General features: G+C 39.9%; 1 protein-coding gene across 1 annotated transcript in view; it reads left to right on the top strand.

Annotated features, from left to right (window-relative positions):
• Window positions 1-23,607, top strand: part of SLC38A1 (solute carrier family 38 member 1) — a 101,108-nt gene that overhangs the window by 65,098 nt on the left and 12,403 nt on the right. Inside the window, exons 5-14 of the mRNA XM_073651846.1 lie at window positions 5,673-5,746; window positions 5,980-6,072; window positions 6,601-6,682; window positions 14,311-14,393; window positions 14,757-14,815; window positions 14,935-15,054; window positions 16,564-16,643; window positions 20,103-20,203; window positions 21,130-21,248; window positions 23,114-23,255. Of these exons, the coding sequence (XP_073507947.1) occupies window positions 5,673-5,746; window positions 5,980-6,072; window positions 6,601-6,682; window positions 14,311-14,393; window positions 14,757-14,815; window positions 14,935-15,054; window positions 16,564-16,643; window positions 20,103-20,203; window positions 21,130-21,248; window positions 23,114-23,255 (953 nt within the window). The remainder of the gene's footprint in view (window positions 1-5,672; window positions 5,747-5,979; window positions 6,073-6,600; window positions 6,683-14,310; window positions 14,394-14,756; window positions 14,816-14,934; window positions 15,055-16,563; window positions 16,644-20,102; window positions 20,204-21,129; window positions 21,249-23,113; window positions 23,256-23,607) is intronic.

Here is a 23,607-nt window from a genome sequence, read left to right as displayed (position 1 = left end):
TCTTTTTATATAGTGTATGCAAACTTCTGGTTTCAACTGTACATAAGGCCAAGTGGACAAACAACTTAAGAGACAATTCAATAAAGTATTTAAATATACACAAAAAGTGGCATAGATAGTAATCAGTAATGGTGAATAAGGAAACCCAAGCGAAACTAGACCAGCCCCAAAGTGCATTTCACATTAGCTTCCAAAGGATATTTTACATTAAACCAGCCAAGCTAATGTGAAATGTGCATTGGAACTGGTCTGTTTCCACATGGGCTTCCTTATTCACCCTTACCGTTTATCATCTATGCTACTGTTGGGGTATATTTAGTTCCTTTATTGAATTGTCTCCTAAGTTGTTTGGCCTTATACAGTGGGTACGGAAAGTATTCAGACCCCTTTCAATTTTTCAGTCTTTGTTTCATTGCAGCCATTTGGTAAATTCTATAAAGTTCATTTTTTTCTCATTAAAGTACACTCTGCACCCCATCTTGACTGAAAAAAAAACAGAAATGTAGAAATTTTTGCAAATATATTAAAAAAGAAAAACTGAAATATCACATAGAAAAACCCTGTGGACTAAAAAATGAAAGAAATTAGTATACAAAAAAAAATATATATATACATTTTATAGATATTAGTTTATGTATACATACCTATGTCTGATAAAAGCCCACGAATGAAAGATCTTCATTAATGCCAATAGGGAGTGAAATCTTGAAGTTCAAAAATGCATCTGGATTCTTTCTGTAAAAGGGAGGAGCTAGACACCCACTAAAGACAGTAAATGAAACTTTTTAAAGACCAAATACCTGCAATCCCTGACATTTACCACCCTGATGGTTGTAGACAATGTGAGGCGAATGTGGTCAGTCCTTTGTTCTTGAGATGATCCCGGGCCCCGAGATTGATGGTACAAATATGTTTCTGAAGATGTTTACGCAGTTAATAAATCTTACGACATGGACATTTTAATTGATGTATGACCTTACTGGACCAACAGTTAAATGTATTGATGAAGCTGGAATTGTGTCCTGGAGGTGGGATGCTGATTTTTTTTTACTTAGGTGGCATTAAGGGACAAACATTGCAATTGCCACAAGGGAAAGAACTCCTGAGGTGAATCCCAGTACCAGTGGCCCTTTTGAGAGAACCTGTCAAGCAATTCAACCCCCAAACCACATGCAGCATGAATCGCAGCCTGATGGCAAGACTGCAGATGGGTATATCTTTCTCTGAAACACCAGAGAAAATATGCTTAGAAGATCTAGCTGGTGACAATAGCCGGAAATTTCACTAGTCCAGCTCCATCCAAACTCAGGTTCTCCTAGCGCTGCTACAGGTAGTTGACAGGGCTCTCCGATGTGTGTGCATAGGGAAACACTTGTCAATCTCCTACAGCAGTGCTAGGAAGAGTCAGCCGGTGGTGTAGCCAGACTACTTTAGTCGACAACTAAGGTCTCTGGTCAGACCTTAAAAGGAACTGGAATGCCGGAGCTATTCAGAGAATGGACATTGTGCTGCTAGACTGCAATTCATGTTGTCCATAGCTTGAACAATGTGAATCACCTAACAGGTTCCCTTTAAACACACAATTCCTGGAGTCTCTTGATGCCTAGACTTTACTAATGCCAAATACAAAGTGATTCTGGTGGTTAGAGAAAACCCAAGCTAAACAGAATCTCCAATAGAAGTGATTTTGTTTCCCAGAATTTAAGAACTACAGAATTGTGTATTACATGGTGATATCATATAGTGCAGGAGTTAAAGAATACCAGTATCACGAATGTTAAGCATATTTACTACACAAAATGGGCATATTTATACATACATATAAATCTGGAACGTTTAAAGGAAATTAAATAAAACAATAAAAAATAGATACATTTAAAGAGGAGCTGTCAGCCCTCCTGATGTATCTGTTTTTGTAATACTTGTTCTCCTTATAAAAAGCGCCACTCCAACGTTGTTGTTTTTCAGCACTGAAGTGGTGCTACTAAGTTCCCTGCCCCATCTTATACTCACCCTCCGGATTCTTCACCTTTTTTCAGCTCCGATCCCATGGTGCCATCTTGTGACCACAGCTTTTGACTGGCCAGAAGTCAGAAGTTACATCACAAGCTCTCAATTCAAGTCTATGAGAGCCAGAACGAGGCTCTCATAAAGTTGTATTGAGTTGTGACCTCCGGCTCGCTTCAGCAAACACTGGAGCGATCCAGCAGATCACAAACTGCTGGAGACCGATGGGAGCGGTGGTAAAAGAAGGTGAAGACAGTGGAGGATAAGTATCAGACTAGGTCCAGGGACCTTACATTAGAAGCAACACTCCAGCGCTACAATAAAAAAAACACAGCAGTGGTGCTTTAAATAGCAATTCTGGGGCATCTTTTAATAGAACCTTCCATTGCATGGTCCCCTGATATTATGTAAGATGCAGAAGTAGTGCTGTAGCTTCAAAAGCATCCAGCAACTGTTACAAATAACACAAGCACAGGAGACAGGAAGTGTTGTGCTTCAGAAGCATCCAGCAACTACAGGGGTTAACACAGTCACAGGAGACAGGGAGTGTTTTAGCAGAGCCCCAGGGGGATTGTGAGAAACTTGTTATTGTAGTCTGGCTGAAGCCAAAGAGAAAGGTGATGTGTTATCTGGATCTGACAGAAGGCAACTGAACAGGATTCAGATCAGGAGAGAAACTAAACACAGGTCAGATAAACTCCCTGAACTAACAGTGCAGAGTATTATCGAGCGGGAAGATAAGGACTGGAAGCAATTGTGTTACAGGGATCATCTCCCTCATTAAACCCACCCCCCTCCATCTCCATGCAGGATAAAGAATGCTGTGTATTATTGTGTCCTTGTGAAGGAAAAACCTGTGGTTGTGTATGCATAGAAGTGTGCTGTTAAGAGATCTAATCTATGCTGAATTATGCTACTGAAGGGACTGTAATACTGTTCCTTGTGAAGAAACTACTTTATTGCTACTGGAGCCGGTTGCTCAAGAAACTCAGACTGTACTGTAATGAAGATTGTTGCTGTAATATTCCTGAATTGCACTGGCTGTGCTTCAGATTCAATTCCACTGTTAAACTGTTGAAAAAGACTCTTGTCAGATGTGTCTGGTCGGCAAGTGAGTTCATAGTGTGCCTGAGAGAAGCTACAGCCTATGGTCGCCCTGAGTGACGGTTCCCACAGAATTCCAAAGAATTCATGAAACCCATCTCTTCCTATCTGAACCTAGCGGCGTGTGTGTAACAATTACTCTTAGGACTCGCTCACATGAGGGTAAAACATGACTGAGTGCTATCTGATGTTTTATCGGATAGGACTCAGCCCTATGTTGTACTATGAGGCAGGGCAGATCTGCGTTTGTTTTTCTTTTTTTTCGGCAGGAGCAAAAAATTGCAGGGGTGGCTCTTCAAACTACCAGAGCACGTGCATCCATTCAAGTCTATGGGTGTGTGTGAAACTTCGGACTGTCATCCGAGTGCAGCCCGGTTTACACAGACAATAAAGAAGATGAAGAAGTTAAGTTCTTCTTCTTCTCCGCACCTGTAATGCAATTCTCTCAAGTGAGAGAATCAGATCACAGTAAACTGACACTGTGTTCAAACTCTGACAGAGTTTCAGTCGTCGTCATTACCATAATCGAGCCGATTCTCTCACATGAGAGGATCAACGTTCGTGTGACCACGGCCTTATACATGTACTGTAGAAGCAAACAAGGTGCTGCCATTTACTCTTCAATGTCTAACATTTAGGGCTGATAAATTGGCTTATATCTCCATTATAACACAATAATTCATGTTATACATGTACATGGATATTGTAAAAAACAACTTTTATGTGCCGTTTGGTAAATGCTATTAAGTTAGGGCTAGTCCATCAAGGTATCACTTCCGTGACTAATTCTGTTTCATATCCGGTAATCATGATTGATATCCTCTATTCTGGGGTCGAATTGACCCCAGGCACTGGCATTGTCTACTGCCTGGCTGCTGTCTATATACAACTGTACTGCTCAACGCTGCTCCCGAGGTTGTACAGCCCAGGAGATTAGTGCACATTGACTGAAGCTTTCCTCTGCTGCTGGATGCAGCTCTTTCTGTGTGCTGAATGTAACACTGTGCCAATCCGCTGTGCACTTATCACAGACAGCAGCAGAAGAAAGCTTTAGTCAGAGTCTCAGGAAGGCAACACCTCACCAGACTCGTCCTGCCTCATTAGCATATACCGAAAAGGCGCATAAGTTGTTTTTAGCCGTATAGAAGCATATGTGTTTGACAGCGTGCTCTGTAATGCAGGTATAAGCCAACTGAACCTAATAGTGACGGTCTGGCAGGTTTGCTCAACCTGACAGGTTCCCTTTAAACATAAAAGTAAAATTTATTACATTCAGTTCCTTGGTCAAATATACTCTAAAGCTTGTAAAATTGTGTGTGATCTATTCTAAGTAATTCTTCATTATTGACTGAAAAACCACAGACGTGAGTTACCAGAACTGTTACGAAAAAAACTGCCAGTTTCACAAGTCTTGTGTTTCCTTTTAATAGTTTCCTCTGAACATACTCTCTTCTATAAAAGATTGTTGAGACAATAGGCTGTTAAAGGGATCCTGTCAGGTCTGATAATGCGATTATGCTGCTGGTATAGGGCTAATCTGCAGGTTAATAGCATTATGAATCTATCTGGGTGCAGTACTGAAAGGGTGGCACCCTGGCGAAAATGAACTCTCTTTCTCCAGTGAGCTGCCGGCTTTCAGTCATGCAGGCATGCCCGGAGCAATTATAGTCCATGCTCAAGCACTGAGAGTGACAGCTATTAGCATGCCCCTGCACTGACTGAAAGCTCGCCAGACAGCCCTACCCAATATGGATGGAACATTATTTCTTCTTATTTCTACTACAAAACTAGTAGGTGGGGACAGCCTGGTGGACAAAGTTGTCACTGTAATCATTAGAAGAAACCTGGTCAACTGGTCTTTTAAATATTTTAACAATATTTTAACATAGTTACCTAAAAAAATACTACGATGTTAGCTTGATACATTAAAGGTGCATTTACACTGCACAATTACCATGAACGATCGCTTTCACGATATGCGTAGTCTAAACTGCCTGCCGATCACCCGACGAACGAGCGAAATGTTCATTCATAAGATAAAATGATCTGTTGGTTTTCACAAAAGATCATCATTCTCAACAGCACACAGTTCTATTGGATTTGTGCTGCCAAGAACAATTGTGGCCTATTCACCCAGAAAGGTCTATTATAGATCAGCTATTAACCAATCACTGATGGGCAAACGTGTTGCTGGTCGGTGGTTGTATAACGGTGCGCATCAAGCAATGTAAAGAAAGCTTTATATAGATACAAAATTGAACAAAAATGTGCAAAAGAAGGAAAACCAATTAGTGTATATTTTTTACATGCAAGTTTTTATTAAACATCCTCACATTTGGTCTAAAAATTAGGGTATAAACTAATTTGACACCATTTTTTTTATTTGACCATGCTGATGAAAAAAAATCCAAGTAATGCCAATGATGCAGTGAGTATTTTTAATTATACCATTTGGAAAGCTGAGCTGACTATCCTAGCATCGCCACTTTATACGTGAAATATGTCATGATCTCTGACTGTACGCTAACTGAAAATTCTGTGTTTTCCCCCTTACTTTTTAGAGTGCTGCTAATTTCAGTGACTTTGTTGTCTATCTATTCTATTAACCTCCTACTGAAATGTTCCCAGGAAACAGGTAATTTTTTAATTATTTATTTTGTACTGTTAAGCATGCTCATTGCACTGATAAATTAAAAAAAATGGCAGTTTAGATATAAAAAAAAACTTTCTTGCATATGAAACAGAAAATAGATTAAAAGGAAAAAAATACACAAAATTCAGCAACAGAAAACCATTTCCTGTGTATACTTTGTGGTCTGTGCTAATGGGAGATTATTAATGCTAAATAGCAATTATTCATGTAACCAGGCTGTATGGTGTATGAGAAGCTCGGGGAGCAAGTATATGGCACTCCAGGAAGATTTCTGGTCTTCGGATCAACTACACTTCAGAACACAGGAGGTAAGTGCTTAAATAACTGCATAAAAAAGTCCACTAAATTTGTTTTGGAACAGTAGTGGTTGGAGCGATCTGTAAGAAGAGCCAGATTATTTTCTTTTTCCGGTAGATTATTTATCTTTTTAGTTGTTTAAATTATTCAATTATTTGATATATTGGTTTTCACACATAAAAAATGCACCAGATATTGTAAATAGGAAGTCCTAGAATTTGTGAGGCCATATGAAAGGTGGAGAATTAGTCTGCATACGTGAACATTTGGTCCAAATTGGGTCTTCTTGCGTTTGTGAAAATTAACTCCTTGGTTATTTATAGTGGGATATTTCTTCAGAGCGGAAAAGGGACCAGCATAGTCTGAATCTCTAAGAAGTTCCTAACACCAGTGTGAAAATGCTTTTTTCTAACACCAGAAAATCATGATCCTGGAATGGGAACTTTGCCATTTCAGAGCTATCAGTACAGCGAATCATTATTTTAAATGGTTAAAATACTAAATTGTGATTGAATCCTTTCTGGTTTTCTGTCTTACAGCAATGCTGAGTTATCTTTTTATAGTCAAAAATGAATTACCAAATGTTATTAAATTCCTGATTGGAATGGAAGATACATCATCGTAAGTGGAAAGTTGGCTTTTATGTATTGTTTAATGTAGCCTTTACTTGATATTTTTGGTTAGATGAGTATGTCTATAAATGTTGAATGTTTAAAGAGTTATTCTGGTAATAAGGAATTATTGTCAATCCACAGGACATTTGGCTCCTTCGTACACTAAGGCTGTGCAACAATGCACAGTAGACATATGGTTCATTCTTACAATAAGGCAGTGTTTCCCAAACTCCAGTCCTCACGGCCCACCACAGGTCATGTCTTCAGGATTTCCTTAGTATTGCACAGGTGAGAGAATTCCTGATGCCTTGATGATACTTTCGCCACCTGTGTACTACTAAGGAAATCATGAAAACATGACCCGTGGGGGGCAGTGGGGACTGGAGTTTGGGAAACACTGCACTAAGGCAATACAACAAATGTACACATGTCATATCGCTCCTTGCTCAAACACAGCACCATATATTTTTATATAGCCAAGTACAACACTCTAGTAATACCCCTTTAAGGGCTCATGCAAGTGGCAGAGAACATTACATAAAGGCACTACAACAATGCATGGGGGGCAAATGGCTCTTTAGTACACTAAGGCAATAAACAATGCACAGTGAACATATGACTCTTTATTACACTAAGGTAATATACAATGCACAGGAGACAAATGACTCCATAGTACACTATGGCAATACAATAATATAGGCTGGTCATATGGCTCCTTGCTCGAACATAGCACCATATTTTCTATATAGCCAAGTACAACACCACAGGAATAACCGTTTAATCCCATTATGACATTTGCAAACAGCAGTAAATGTACAGTAAGACGGGACAGAGCAAGTACGATCATCAGCTGGTGACAGCGATACATCATGGCTAACACCCTGTAATAATGCCCACGATCGGTGCTTGCACTGATCGCAGGCATTTAACCACTTTGATGTCGCTGTCAATAGCGACAGTGGCATCGACCAGCTTACAGCGGGAGAGAGCTCCCTCTCTGTTCCGATCTGTACAATGCGATTGCAATCACGTTGTGCCGAAGGTCTCCATGGTGACCCCAGAACAAATGATGGCTGCGGGTTACGCAGGTACAGTGGCCTGTAAGGTCCTGCCGAAAGCAGGACCTGACATGACTCTTGCCTGTGTTTGATTGACAGATCTAATGCCCGGCAATGCAAAAGCATTACAGAGATTTAGATCTGCCATCAGAGCAGGAAAAGTTAATGTATATACTGCGACTAAGTAAAAAAAATTATAAAAAGTAAAATAAAGTTTCTAAAAATGTGAAAAAAATAAAAGTGAAAGTACAAAAAAATAGAACAACGTTTTGAAAGTGAAAATGCAGTTTTTCACAAAAAAAAAATGAAGGAAAAATAGTTCATATATTTGGTATTGTCGCATCTGGAATGAAACAATCTATAAAAATATCATATTACTTAACCCGTTTGGTGAACACTGTACAAAAAATAAATAAAAAGCACGACAAAAATATAGCTTTTCCATCATACTGAAACTAAACATAGAATAAAAAGTGATCAAAAAATCACATACAAACAAAATTGGTATAAATAAAAATGTCATCTTGTCCCAGAAAAAAAAGCCTTTATATAGCTCCATCGACAAAAAAGTTACAGCTATCAGAGTATAACGATGGAAAAACAAATAATTGTTTGTAAAAAATAAATTGTAGTGTGCAAAAGATGCAAAACATAAAAAAACTATGTAAATCTGATTTCACTGTGATCATAATGATATGAAGAATAAGTTTGCCTGATCACTTTTACTGTGAGGTGAATGGCGTGAAAAAAAAAAACATTTATAAATTTCTGGTTTTAATTCACTCTGCCACCCATAAATAACTTTATTTTTATTTAAAAAAATGTTTTTTAGTCCAAATGGTACTAATAAAAGTGTCAACTCATCCCACAAAAGACAAGCCCCCACACAGCTCATTCAGAGGAAAAATAAAAAAGTTATAGCTCTCAGAATATGCAATAAAAAATGCTTTTTTTTGTAAATCAGAATTTTAGCAATATCAAATTATAAAAATACTTCATAACCCTGGCGTCACTGTAATTGTACTAGCCCGAAGAATAAAGTTGTCTAATCAAGTTTACCACGCAGTGAACAGTGTAAAATGTCGCAAAAAAAATTATGTACAATTCCTGAATTGCTTATTTGTTTATTCTGTTTCTCAAAAATTGTAATAAAAATCAAATAAAAAATGTTATGTACCTCCAAATGGCACCAATAAAAACTTCATCCCATTCTCCAAAAAACAAGCACCTACTCAGATCTGTCGAGGGAAGAACACACTTAAAGAGCTTCTCCAGATCTAATCATTGATTTTCTATCTTCTAAATAGTTCTTCAGTATGAGATCGGTGGGGTCAAACATTAGCACACCCACCTATCAGCTGAAAACTGCTCCGGCAGCGGCCATTCCTAAGCGATGTACAGGCGGAATAATGCAGCCCTGCACATTGCTTAGTAGAAGAGTCCTGAGCTTTATTTCCCATTGAAGTGAATGTATTGCAGTATTCAGGCAGCGGCCACCAAGCAATGTACGGGGTTGCTATATATAGTTCGTACATAGTTTAGGCTAGGTGCACACTGTGTACGTGCAGCTAGCCAACAGTATACGTCTGGAAACTTTTCCAAACATATCCTCTAATATCACCTTGGACAACCATTCACCAGACACAGGCTAAAAGTGTGATCTTTCAGCCTCTGTCTAGCCAGCATGCGCCTGTGTTACTATATAGGAAAGCACAGCAAATTGAACTTTCCAATATAGTGGGACACTGCAAAGAGATGTATACCATGTATCCTTATAGTGGATCCCTTTGGTGGACGGATGCTTCAGTATCCATTTGACAGTGCACACTGATTGTCGCATACCTCCCAAGTGTATGCACTTAACAGTGTCGACAAGCGCAGTGTGGACCTAGCCTTAGTTCAGGCCACTGCCGGAGCAGCTTCAGCTGATCGTAAGATTGTCGGACCCCCACCAATCTTATATTGAGAGGAGTCATCAATTGTTAGGTCCTTGAAACCCTTTTAACAATCTATGCAACACATGTCTCCAAATGCACAGGCCAGGCACTATGTATTGGGCACTAAAATGGCAGATTGGCCAATTTCACTCAATATCTATTGTGCACTAATCTCTGGAGAACGCCAGTGTGGTCAAAATAGTCAGTACACTCCTAGATGATTACCCTGAGTGTAACTTGCTAAATTTTGGGGATTTCTGCTGTTTTGAAAGCTTAGGGGCTTTGCAAATGGTGCCCACAACATGCTCCAGGAATCTCTGCACCCTAAAAGCCAAATGGCACTCCCACTCTTCTGAGCCCTGCCGTACGCCCAAACAAAAGTGTATTCCAACCGATAGGGTATTGCTGGATTTGAAGGATATTGCTTTAAAAAAGTTTGGGTCCATTTCACCCTGTTATTCTTTGTGAAAATTAAAAATTTGATGCTAAAACAACATTTTCATGTTAAAAAAAACCCTTATTTTTCATTTTCACATCCCAATGCTATAAAATTCTGTGAAGCACCTGTAGGTTTAATATGCTCACCACACCCCTAGATGAATTTCTTGAAGGGTGTGGTTTCCAAAATGGGGTCATTTGTGGGGGGTTACTACTTTTCTGGCAGTAAAAGGGCTCTACAAATGCGGCATGGTGCTTGCAAAGCATACAAGCAAAGACTGCTTCCCAAAATGGCACACCTTTCTTTTGGAGCTCTCCCGTGTGCTCAAATAGTTGTTTTCCCCAACATATGGGGCATTTGCGTATTCAAGACAAATTGCACAACAAATTGGGTGGTCCACTTGTTACCCTTATGAAAATGAAAATTTGGGTCTAAAGCAACATTTTTGGGGAAAAAAATAAAAATTTTAGTTTTCACAGCCCAATGTTTTAAAATTCCGTGAAATACCTATGGGTTCAAGATGCACACTACACCTCAAGATAAATTCCTTGAGGGGTGTAGTTTCCAAAATGGGTCACTTGTGGCACATCAGGGGCTTTGCAAATGCAACATGGTGTCCTTTATCCATTCCTGCCAATTTTGCTCACCAAAAGTCAAATGGTGCTCCTTCTCTTCCGAGCCCTGCCATGCGTCCAGACAGTAGTTTTCCCACCACATGTGGGGTACCTGTGTACTCAGGAGAAATTGCACAACAAATTGTGTGGTCCATGTTCTCCTGCTACCTTTATAAAAATGAAAAATTTGGAGCTAAAGAAATTTTTTTGTGGGAAAAATGTATTTTTTCATTTTCACGGCTCAATGTTATAAAATTCTGTGAAGCACCTGCAAGTTCAAGGTGCTCATCACACCTCTAGGTAAATTCATTGAGGGGTATAGTTTCCAAAATGGGGTCACTTGCGCGGGTTTTCCACTGTTTACGCACATTAGGGGCTCTGCAAACGTGACATGGTGTCTGCTATCTATTCCAGCCATTTTTGTGCTCCAGAAGTCAAATGGCGCTCCTTCCCTTCTGAGCCATGCCGTGCACCCAAACAGTAGTTTTGCCCCACATATGGGGAAAAATTGCACAACAAATTGTATGGTCCATTTTCTCATGTTACTCTTGTGTAAATGAAAGACACTTCTAACAAAAATCAATAAATAAATAAAGTAGACATGTGGGAAACATGTTATTTTTTTTATCTATTTTGTATGATATAACTATATGGTTTAAGAGCATAAAAATTAAAAGTTTGAAAATTGCGAAATTTTCTGTCAAATTTTGGTTATTTTCATCCATAAACACAAATCATATCCACCAAAATTTACCACAAACATGAAGTACAATAGGTCATAAAAAAATAATCTCAGAATCACTGGGATACATTAAAGCATTCCAAAGTTATTAGATCATAAAGTGACACTGGTCAGAATTGTAAAATTTGGCCTAGTCAGGAAGGTGAAAACAGTCTTCGGGGTGGAGGGGTTAAGGGTTCATTCATGTGGCAGAAAAAATTGCATAAAGGCACTACAACAATGCATGGGGGACATATGGCTCCTTAATACACTAAGGCAATACAACTAGCACGAGAGACATATGGCTCCTTAGTACAGAACTGCATGGTCTTCATACGCAGCTTTAGAGGCTCTGTCAGAGTTTGTGTGTACAGAGGCATTTTCTCTATAAACAGAGTACTTCTGTACTTACTTCTGGTAGAGCATGTCATGAAATCCAAAGGAAAAAAAATATGTATGCCTAAATATCAAATCAAAAGCACATGGAGGTAAATTAGATGCCGAATTGACGGCGCACTTTTGTCCTCCATGTGAATAGAGAGGCATGCACTTGCTGAAACAGCACCATTTATTTTCTATACAGCAAGTACAGAGCTACCAGAACACCCTTCTAAGGACCCATGCACATGGCGGAGTACATTATTTTTATTTATTTATTTATTTTACTAACCATAAAAAGCCATTAATTCCACAGCTCTTTACAGTCATACATTACATAATGACATAATGGCGCTACAAAAATGCACAGGGGACATAATATCTGTAATTGGATACCAACATTCTCCTGTCTGTGAGTCTGGACATTCTCCTGTCTGTGAGTCTGGACATTCTCCTGTCTGTGAGTCTGGACATTCTCCTGTCTGTGAGTCTGGACATTCTCCTGTCTGTGAGTCTGGACATTCTCCTGTCTGTGAGTCTGGATATTCTCCTGTCTGTGAGTCTGGACATTTTCCTCTCTGTGAGTCTGGACATTCTCCTGTCTGTGAGTCTGGACATTCTCCTGTCTGTGAGTCTGGACATTCTCCTGTCTGTGAGTCTGGACATTCTCCTGCCTGTGAGTCTGGATATTCTCCTGTCTGTGAGTCTGGACATTCTCCTGTCTGTGAGTCTGGACATTCTCCTGTCTGTGAGTCTGGATATTCTCCTGTCTGTGAGTCTGGATATTCTCCTGTCTGTGAGTCTGGATATTCTCCTGTCTGTGAGTCTGGACATTCTCCTGTCTGTGAGTCTGGACATTATCCTGTCTGTGAGTCTGGACATTCTCCTGTCTGTGAGTCTGGACATTCTCCTGTCTGTGAGTCTGGACATTCTCCTGTCTGTGAGTCTGGACATTCTCCTCTCTGTGAGTCTGGACATTCTCCTGTCTGTGAGTCTGGACATTCTCCTGTCTGTGAGTCTGGACATTCTCCTGTCTGTGAGTCTGGACATTCTCCTGTCTGTGAGTCTGGACATTCTCCTGTCTGTGAGTCTGGACATTCTCCTGTCTGTGAGTCTGGACATTCTCCTCTCTGTGAGTCTGGACATTCTCCTGTCTGTGAGTCTGGACATTCTCCTGTCTGTGAGTCTGGACATTCTCCTGTCTGTGAGTCTGGACATTCTCCTGTCTGTGAATCTGGACATTCTCCTGTCTGTGAGTCTGGACATTCTCCTGTCTGTGAGTCTGTACATTCTCCTATCTGTGAGTCTGGACATTCTCCTGTCTGTGAGTTTGGACATTCTCCTGTCTGTGAGTCTGGATATTCTCCTGTCTGTGAGTCTGGATATTCTCCTGTCTGTGAGTCTGGATATTCTCCTGTCTGTGAGTCTGGACATTCTCCTGTCTGTGAGTCTGGACATTATCCTGTCTGTGAGTCTGGACATTCTCCTGTCTGTGAGTCTGGACATTCTCCTGTCTGTGAGTCTGGACATTCTCCTGTCTGTGAGTCTGGACATTCTCCTCTCTGTGAGTCTGGACATTCTCCTGTCTGTGAGTCTGGACATTCTCCTGTCTGTGAGTCTGGACATTCTCCTGTCTGTGAGTCTGGACATTCTCCTGTCTGTGAGTCTGGACATTCTCCTGTCTGTGAGTCTGGACATTCTCCTGTCTGTGAGTCTGGACATTCTCCTCTCTGTGAGTCTGGACATTCTCCTGTCTGTGAGTCTGGACATTCTCCTGTCTGTGAGTCTGGACATTCTCCTGTCTGTGAGTCTGGACATTCTCCTGTCTGTGAATCTGGACATTCTCCTGTCTGTGAGTCTGGACATTCTCCTGTCTGTGAGTCTGTACATTCTCCTATCTGTGAGTCTGGACATTCTCCTGTCTGTGAGTTTGGACATTCTCCTATCTGTGAGTCTGGACATTCTCCTGTCTGTGAGTCTGGACATTCTCCTGTCTGTGAGTCTGGATATTCTCCTGTCTGTGAGTCTGGACATTCTCCTCTCTGTGAGTCTGGACATTCTCCTATCTGTGAGTCTGGACATTCTCCTGTCTGTGAGTCTGGACATTCTCCTGTCTGTGAGTCTGGACATTCTCCTGTCTGTGAGTCTGGACATTCTCCTGTCTGTGAGTCTGGACATTCTCCTGTCTGTGAGTCTGGACATTCTTCTGTCTGGACAGATTCTAACTCCAATTCTTAACCCAATTTAAAATTTTTCCATTCTAAATAAGGCTCCATGTTACCGTTATCCAGCCATGTAGGAGGCAGATATGCTTAGTGGTTTACATTAGAATTTCTCCATGCGTTTCATGCAAAAATATTCATTCGAGAAATTACATTTTACAATAAATAACATTTTCTGGGAATTTACTGTAAATTAAAATCAATATTTCTTGCATTTTCAACTCATGATCAGTCAGACTCATCATTTATTCCTTTTTGCTTTACAGGCCATGGTATTTGGATGGACGATTTCTACTTGTTGTTGTAACTATTGGAATTATACTTCCATTGTGTCTTCTCAAGAATTTAGGTAAGATAGAGTCTGCCTATCCCAAATTACATAATTTGCCAAGTTAGATATATTTTATATAGCCATAAATATATTTGTTATGAGGTAGGATAGAGATAATAAAATACATGGAATTCCAATTTCTGTAATTTAGAAATATTATAAGAAAAATTGATTATATCTAAAATACTGCCATGTATAGTATATGTATCTATTCAAATTCAGTGACTGCCATCTGCTGGTGGAGAGCATTATTGCTGCTTCTTGCTAAATGAACATTCATACAGATCAGCAGCGAAAGAAAACAATATAAAGAATATCCTCACATAACTATAAGCGCTTTATAACAGCTTTAGACTTAAACATTATATTTAATCCAAACAGGATACCTTGGCTATACCAGTGGGTTTTCCTTGACCTGTATGTTTTTTTTCCTTGTGGTGGTAAGTTCAGAAATATTTTCATTTACATTTCAACATGGTGTTTTATTTATACAGTTATTTTATGATAGCCCTTTTTTATTTTATTTTAATTTTTTATGTTCTGCTTTTTAATCTTCCAGGTGGTCTACAACAAATTTAAAATTCCATGTACTATAAGTAATAATGGAACCTCGCACACTCCTTACAATACATCAGTAGAGGAACAGTGTACACCAAAGTTTTTCACATTTAATTCTAAGGTAATATTCTTTTAATTTAAAATTATTTTATTACAGATTCTCATAATCTGTAAAGTGTAATAATCTGACCCTTGTTTTTGTATCAGAGAAATGCCATGTGATGTTTAAAGGGAATCTGTCAGCATGGTTTTGTTATGTAATTTGAAGACAGCATGCTGTAGGGTTTAAAACACAGATTTCAGGGATGCCCCTCTTATCTAGCTTTGAGGTATTGTTTACCTGTAATGATTGTTTTAGCACCACTAGCTTATCATTGCACACAGCAGTGCTTGCCTGGTTAGCCCGACTCCGCCTCTTCCTGTGATAAGCTGCTCAGGGTCTATAGACAATGTACATGGAGAGCCTGGTGTGGGCAGGCCTAGTTTCCTCAGCTCTGCTTCATTGCTAATTCTAAAATCTCTGATTGTGTCAGATCGGCTGCACCCAGTAAGCTAAGTGATACATCATTGGATTCAGATTATTTTTGCCTACATCAAACTTCTGTCAGTTGAGGTAGCAAAAACCTGCTGACAGATTCCCTTTAACAAGACTATAATTATTTTGGGAAACACATCTCATAAAAAAAATCGAAAGTAATACTGATAGATTTTTACTTTAAACAGGTTGTCCCTTCTAGCACATTATAGCATATAAATATGATGGCATTGTGACCCTTTGTCACGCCATTGGGAATGGAGAGGTCGACAGCTCTGCCTATTCACTCATAAGCAAATTTCCCACCAATGCCTATCCCTCCTGTGAATATGCCCCAGATGTCTGCGAGAGATGGAACAACCCTTTAACATTTAATTTCTGGCTTATTTTTAGATTCACCTCTTTTACAAGCTATTTAGATTTGATGCTCAGTAATCAATTGCTACCCTTCCACTATAAGACAAATTATAGTCATGTCAGAGTTGAATCAGCAAAGCAAGAAGTAATGCTTTAAAAAAAAGCTTAGACCTCCTTCACGCACTTTCATTCAGCATCTTGAAAAATTACATGCATTTTTAGGAGTTTTTGGTGGCGTTGTTAAACTGCCCTGAGGGATCACCAACTTGGCATTCTTCACAACTTCCATAAACATGAGTAATATAAAGGAGTAATGCCATGCACAGGGGCGTAACTATAACAGGTGCCGGTGTTGCAGCCCCACCTGGAGCCAAGGAGTGCCAAAGGATCCCTTTAGCCCATTTGAGAAAACTAATATTAAAAACCCATGATAGTTGAGGGATCTGTTGGAGATTTTCGCCTTGGGGCACACAATTTTCAAGTTACGCCACTCGCCGTGCACATATGCAGCCACTTCTCATATGTATGGCTCTAAGAGAATGAGGTAGGTTATGGTACCTAGAGAAGGGATGGTCACATCTATCAAGTTTTTTGCTCTGGGACCTCCACATTCATTGGTATTTCTCTCTTTTTTATTGCAAATGTTTATGACATTTGCAATGGTTAATTGTGAGCAGAGGCTTTTACTAGATTTAATGATGTGACCTAATTATGTGTGTCTCTTCTTTTCATCTACAGACTGCTTATGCACTGCCAACACTTGCATTTGCATTCGTGTGTCATCCGTCAGTCCTACCCATATACAGCGAGCTCAGAGAGTAAGAAAAAATGTATATGTATTAACACAACTGTCAGGTTAAGAATAATGCACATTACTATACTTCAGATCCAGTTTAGAGATTTGGAGTATATACAGATTTACATGCTGTGATTTGTCATATATCTTTTTTATGTTTTCACACATTAGAGAAAAGTCAGCCAGATCTGTCGAATCCAGCAGGACTGAACGTCAATCTAATGTGTATGAGGCTCTCCCAACTCTCCATGGACTGCAGATGTTGGGGAAAAAAGGCTTAGGGATTTGGATATTAATGTCCTATCCTCAGTTCTCACAAAAGATAAGCTTCTGCCAAAAAAGAAACAACATGCACAATTGGTCAAGCCAAGCATGTATGTTTATGGCAAAAATCGTTAATCTGGCAGCTATCTAAAGAGTATAGAAATGTTTAAGGTGGCCATAGACCTTGGATAGCTGTCAGCTTAATGCTTGATTAGCCGACAGTCTTCCCAGCCCATCTGCAGAAGTGCACATTCTGCCAAGACTGTATGTATTATAAATAGAAAGAGAAAGGAGTAAGCTGCTACCAGACACCTCTGGAGGTTTATCTTCCTTGAGAACAAAGGATTGGGCATACGGAAATCCAACATGCCTGATGCTTCTTTCCCTGACTTCTGCCATCAGAGAAAATTCAGGAAAACCAAACCTTATACCATCAGAAGGATAGCTAGTCCTGCTAAAATCATTAGATTTCTCTGACACTCATCTAATGTCACCACCATTGGAGTGGTCTTATCATTTTATTATTTGGCTCTCATCACAATTTTTCATTTCTACAGACTTGTTTTCATTATTGCATTTCATGTCCAGGTAAAAAGACATCTGAAAAACCTATGTATTTCATGATGTCATTGTCATATGTGTTGATCTGGGCTTCTTTCAAGTGTAATAATAAAACTTTGTTTCATTATCTTTTTTATTATCTCTCCTATTCAATTCATAGGGATACTATAGCACAGCGAGATAAATGTATGTTAACGCTCTTTTACTTCTAGCAGGAATGGATGACATGTCAATTAATTGGAATAATGCATTGAAATATATGTATAACTGTATAAACATTATATTTGCCTTTCAGTCTCCATGCCTGTCAACGCCTTCCACAAGCCTTATAAAAGTCTTTATGTATCCTGCTCTACCCTACACATCCATCCCCAAGTTTTAGAGAAGTCTTCTTCTGTCCCGCTCTACCTCACACATCCATCCACAAGTCTTAGAGAAGTCTTCATCTGTCCCGCTCTACCCCCCGCATCCATCCACAAGTCTTAGAGAAGTCTTCATCTGTTCCTCTCTACCCCCCCCCCGCATCCATCCACAAGTCTTAGAGAAGTTTTCATCTGTCCCACTCTACCCCACACATCCATCCACAAGTCTTAGAGAAGCCTTCATCTGTCCCACTCTAGCCCACACATCCATCCACAAGTCTTACAGAAGTCTTCATCTGTCCAGCTCTACCCTACGCATCCATCCACAAGTCTTACAAAAGTCTTCATCTATCCCGCTCTACCCCACGCATCCATCCACAAGTCTTAGAGAAGCCTTCATCTGTCCCGCTCTACCCCACACATCCATCCAAAAGTCTTAGAGAAGTCTTTGTGGTGCCCCTAAGGGTTCAGTCGCCACAGAGGTACTGCACCTCACCCAGAGGTGTGGTATCTCCTTCTCTCAGGTAAGGAGGGAGTGCTGCCTGGAACCCCAACACCAACATTCAACACTACACAACTCCAGGCCGGCTGGAAGGGCAAGATGCAATGTGTTTCCTCCTGAGCTCTGTCCCTGTCTGGAGTGGGGGGAACCAAAGGTAGGGGGAACCAGTAGTGGGTGTGGGTGGAGGAAGTAGAGTAGGGGAGCACCATCATAGGAGGTATATAAAGGGAAGCCATCTTAGGGTGGCAGGTCAGTAAGAGGAGTGAGTGAGGACAGTCAGTCAGGGAGCAGAGTCTTGTTAGGAGCTCTGCCCAACAAGTTGGGGCCTAGTGATAGAGGCCCAGGAGGGGAGCAGAGGAGGAAGACTCCGTTCTATAGAACCCATGGGGTACGGCGAGTGCAGGACGGCACCCGTACGCCCCGAATCTGCCAGGTGTCAGAAGGATCAGGCCGCAAGAAGGGGACTGACCCCTGGACCAGCCGTGTTACTCCAGGTCTCGGCTGGAAAAACCGGAGACTTCTGACTTTTATAGTGCAGTTGCCACAGCCTCATCCTAGCCACTGTGAGGGTCAAGTAGGTCCGGGAACTCCAGGTTGCCCAGAGAGACTTCAGAACACCCAAGCGGAACTGTGTATGGGGAAGCGCAGGGCAGGAGGGAAAAGACCCAGCGTGAGAAGTCGGTCTAGTGAGGAACATAAGAAAGCGGGGTTCCGTCAAGCACTCCTGACACATCTGAGGAAGAGCTGAACCCCCGTTCTGGTAGACGCAGCGCGACGTGGGAGGCTGGCACCCGCGCAGTATACCTGTGGAACTTACAGGAGAACTGTGAGTAAAAACTCGGGTGACTGCACTGCATCCCATCACCCCCCGGAGGTCTGCAGCAGCTCTGGTAATCCTTACCAGGTACCGCAGGTGGCGTCACAAACTATTTACTTTATTTTTATTTCTATCCAAGTTCCAATCCCCTTTTTCAAGAGTGACCCCAGGGTACGGGCCCGTGAGCCGACCACCGCGACATCCCCAAACCAGGCAAAAGCCCGGGTACCGAGTCGTCCCCATCCCCTGGGCGCATCATCTTCATCTGTCCCACTCTACCCCACACATCCATCCACAAGTCTTAGAGAAGTCTTCATCTGTCACAGTCCATCATACACATCCATCCATCCGTTTTATAAAAGTCTTCATCTGTCCCATTCCATCCCACACATCCATCTACAAGTTTTATAGAATTATTCTATTGTCCTGCTCCACTCCACACATGTATGCTAAATGTTATAGAAGTCTTCATCTGTCCTGCTCAATCCCACACATCACTCCCTTAGATTTCTACATCCACTACTCTCACAAAGGCCAGTTCCACAGTTCTAACATTCATGGTCTGAGTACGGACCTCAGTGTCTGAACCAACATCAGGATTCAGCAGGTAATTATGAGGCTGTTGAATTTGGATCAAGAGACCCGAGCCCGATTTAAGGTTCATACTGTGAAACCAGCCTAACAAAGATACGCAGCTGTCTAATGTGAATGGGGCAGCCCAACAATTCCCTGACATGTGGCTTGGCGGAAAGAAGAATTATGCATGTTGGATTTAAACCTGGGCATCTTTACACATCTAGGAAATAAACAAATGCTAGAGGGGTCTGGCACAAGTCAATTAAAAGTGTATATGGTGCAGCTGAAACTATTTTATAACATCTCTATCTCATGAAATTGAACAAAAATTTCTAATTTTTACTGCAAATATTTCAACGAATAGATATTAAATATTGTTGTTATCTTTTTGTTTTCTAGTCGCTCACAGAAAAAAATGCAGCTGGTATCAAAAATTTCCTTCTTCGCTATGTTTCTTATGTATCTTCTTACTGCCATATTTGGCTATCTGACTTTTTATGGTGAGTTGTGATTGCATTTGCTGTAATTAGCTTGTTTGATATCAAATGCTTTAATTCTGTAGATGGAATATTACGGGAAGCATCCTATATTGCATGGTATGCTGTGATAAGTCGATTTTACTCAGTGACAATTGAAGGTGTTTATACATTACATCACTTACAACTAAATTACTCCATCGAAATGTTCATACACGAGCTGTAGGAGACAAATACAAAATTTATTTTCTGTAAAGTAGTTAAAACTTATATACATTTCTCTTTATGTTTTGAATTAGAAAAAGTATGCAATGTTCCCAATGCATGGAAATAAAAACTAGTATAAATATTTTATGCTTAACTCATGTTTTTGAACACACTGCTATTATTTTGAACACTACTGTACATGCTTGGCTCAGACAAGCACACATATGTTTTAAATGGGGAGAATGTGTACGTCACTTTTTGTGAGATGTTCAGCACAATGCTGTTTTATTAAGAAACTATAGCCCTGATTCATTACGACTGGAGTTGTATTAATGAACGTGGCCGCTGGAGTAAGATGCTCCTAATTCATTAAGAGGCGCCAGCCACTTAAAGAATTATGTGCACCTTTCAAGTGCCGTGCACCATGGCAGAAATATACTCCATTCCGCGAATAAAGTAGCATACCTTTTCATGAACTAGACCTCCACCTATTTTGGCAGAGCTGGCCAAGATTAGCGTGACTCGTAAAAGTTTTGCACAGCTTTCATGTTGTGTAAAAGTTTTGCAACATTGAAGGTGTTTTCCACCAGAAAACTGGTAAAACATCTTCATGAATAGGGGCCTAAGTTATGATTGTGTGTAATTTCAATTGTCTCTATTTTTATCCTCATGATATATTTGTAATTTCTATCTCATTATTTTATGTAACATCACTGATATTTTTTAAAATTTCATTTCTTCAGATAAGGTCGAGTCTGAACTTCTCGGGACATATAACGATAAAAAGGACATTCTCTTATTGACTGTACGCCTGGCAGTTATAATTGCAGTTATACTTACTGTACCAGTATTATTTTTCACTGTAAGTGCATATTATCATTCTTATGTAACATCATTTTGACACCATTTGTTAAAGCATCACTCCAGCTTTTTTTTTTTATTGGAGTGGTGCCACTAATCTAAGTGCCCTGCACTTAGTCTCATGCTTACTAGCCGCCCTCTTCCGTTATCAGCTTTGCTCCGGCCGGTCTCCAGCAGACCTGCCAGAACGAGGCTGTCATAGACTTAAATTGAGAACTTGAGACCGTTACCTATGGCTTCCAGTCAGTCAGAAGTTGTCGGCGTGGGACCGGAACAGCAGCGCGGTAAGAGCTTAAGACGGCGGCTGGTAAGTATAATACTAGGTTCAGGAAAGTTAGATTAGTATCACCACTCCAGCAGTGAAAAAAAAACACTGGAATTATGCTGTATACATAAAATTCGATTTTATAAATATGACTTGTATTCATTTTTCTAAAAGCTTATTCTCATCTAAAGAGGACTTGTCAACAGAACTAAAGTGAGCAGTTTTTGCTCATATTTTATTTGTACTGCTCCCCTGAGTACTCCATTTTTCATATATGGATATATACGGTTCCAGAGTTATAGACCTTTTTGTTTTGAGCTAATTTTATGGTCTTTACCAAATGGATGTTGCTTACGTTATTCTCTGGGGTCATGCTTTGCATTATTACCATGTGTGCAATGAACTCTTGGTAAAGACGATAAAAAGTAGCATAAAAGGGTCCATATCTCTGTACCGTAAGGTAGATTTAAAAAACAAACAAAAACAGACTACCCAGCGCAGCAGTGGGAATAAAATAACAGCAAAACTGGCCATTTTTAACCTGTTGACAGGTTCTCCTTTAGGAATGTCTACATAATTTTCCATTTATATCAGATATATCTAAGTTCCACCTTTTAAATCCATATCTACCTGGAAAACTGTGGACTTCCCACCTAACAAGCTTGGTGAACTAACCAAGTGGAGAGGTGAACTTGCACTTGCACCTATCTCTAGAACTAATTCGGTGCCAACACATGTAGACCTATGAATTTATAAACAAACTCTTCATTTGTATATATTTACCTCCATTACTTATTTTAATTATATTTGAGCAGCACCGCTTCTAAAGATTTTTCCTATTTTTTTCACTTTTTTTGCTATCTCTAGAACTGAAATCCATGACCACTGCCTTGCAGCTGCTTTGAATTGAGAGGTGCTTAGCTGTTTTCAGATGTGCCATAGGAGTGAATAGACATGTTGGGCCGTTTCTCCTTTCGCAGTCGGGAATAGAGGACGTGCAGATCTCCACATCTATTAGACATTTATGGTATCCTGTGTATATACCATAAATGTCTAAGAAAGGAATCACTTTAACAGTTGAACTAAATTCTTTTTTTCATAGCTAAGATGAACTTTTATAGATAATCTTAGGCTATGTGCACACGGCACCTTTTACAAATGGATTCTAACGGTAATTTGCTCTAAAAAGTGTCACAACAAATAAACATATTGCACATCAATGTCAAAACGAAATTGCTGTGCACATGTTTCGTCTTAGGTCACTTCTTTTGCCCGCTTCAGGGTTCAAAAACCTTGAAGTGGTTAAAAGAAGTAACATGTTCATTCTTCCGGTGGCTTCATTTGGAAGCTACCCGCTCCCTATAGTAGAAAGTATAGAATAAAGATGCCTTTGGCAGAGTCACAGCAAAAATCACCAAGAATACACTAAAGAAGTTCCTTCAGGAAAACGCCGATGGTCATTTCTGCCTTGGAAAACTTGGCAATTCCTTAGGCTTTTTAAAGACACCATGCGCACATACCCTTAGAAGAAATTTTGGACTTTATGATGAACTTACTTAAGGTGATATTCATCTTTAAATTATTATCTTCTTTTTTCAAAGGTTCGCTCCTCATTGTTTGAACTGGCACGGAAGACAAAATATAAATTCTGGCAGCATTTACTAGTGACAGTAATCCTTCTAATTTTAATTGACCTACTTGTTATATTTATACCAGCAATGAAAGACATTTTTGGAGCCATAGGTAAAGTATTTCAGTTCATGTTCTTGTGTGGATAATATAGTAAGTGATAGAAAATCGCTAAGATAAGATACAACTTCCTGATCAGAAAGGGTCAGGGCCCCACCAATCATTAAAATGGAGGGGCACTATGGTAAAAAAACAAAACTGTTGGTATCCTTCTGGTGAAGTATTTATTTTCATTTTTTTCTAGGGGTACCATCATTTTTTTGTCGGGGCCATTTACATTATTTTATTTTTTTATATTTTTTTGTTGAACCAAAATTCAAAAGCAATGTGTGATTTTCATTAGTTTATATTCAATATTAGTTATTTCAGTGACCATTGTGGGTGTTTTGTACTTTTTCAGAAGGGT

The sequence above is a fragment of the Phyllobates terribilis genome, unplaced genomic scaffold (assembly GCF_046119375.1).
Source record: "Phyllobates terribilis strain yellow unplaced genomic scaffold, ASM4611937v1 Scaffold_11__3_contigs__length_659146591, whole genome shotgun sequence".
NCBI lineage: Eukaryota > Metazoa > Chordata > Amphibia > Anura > Dendrobatidae > Phyllobates > Phyllobates terribilis.
Note: the sequence above shows the minus strand (reverse complement) of the source record. Positions and strands in the feature narration are given on the sequence as shown.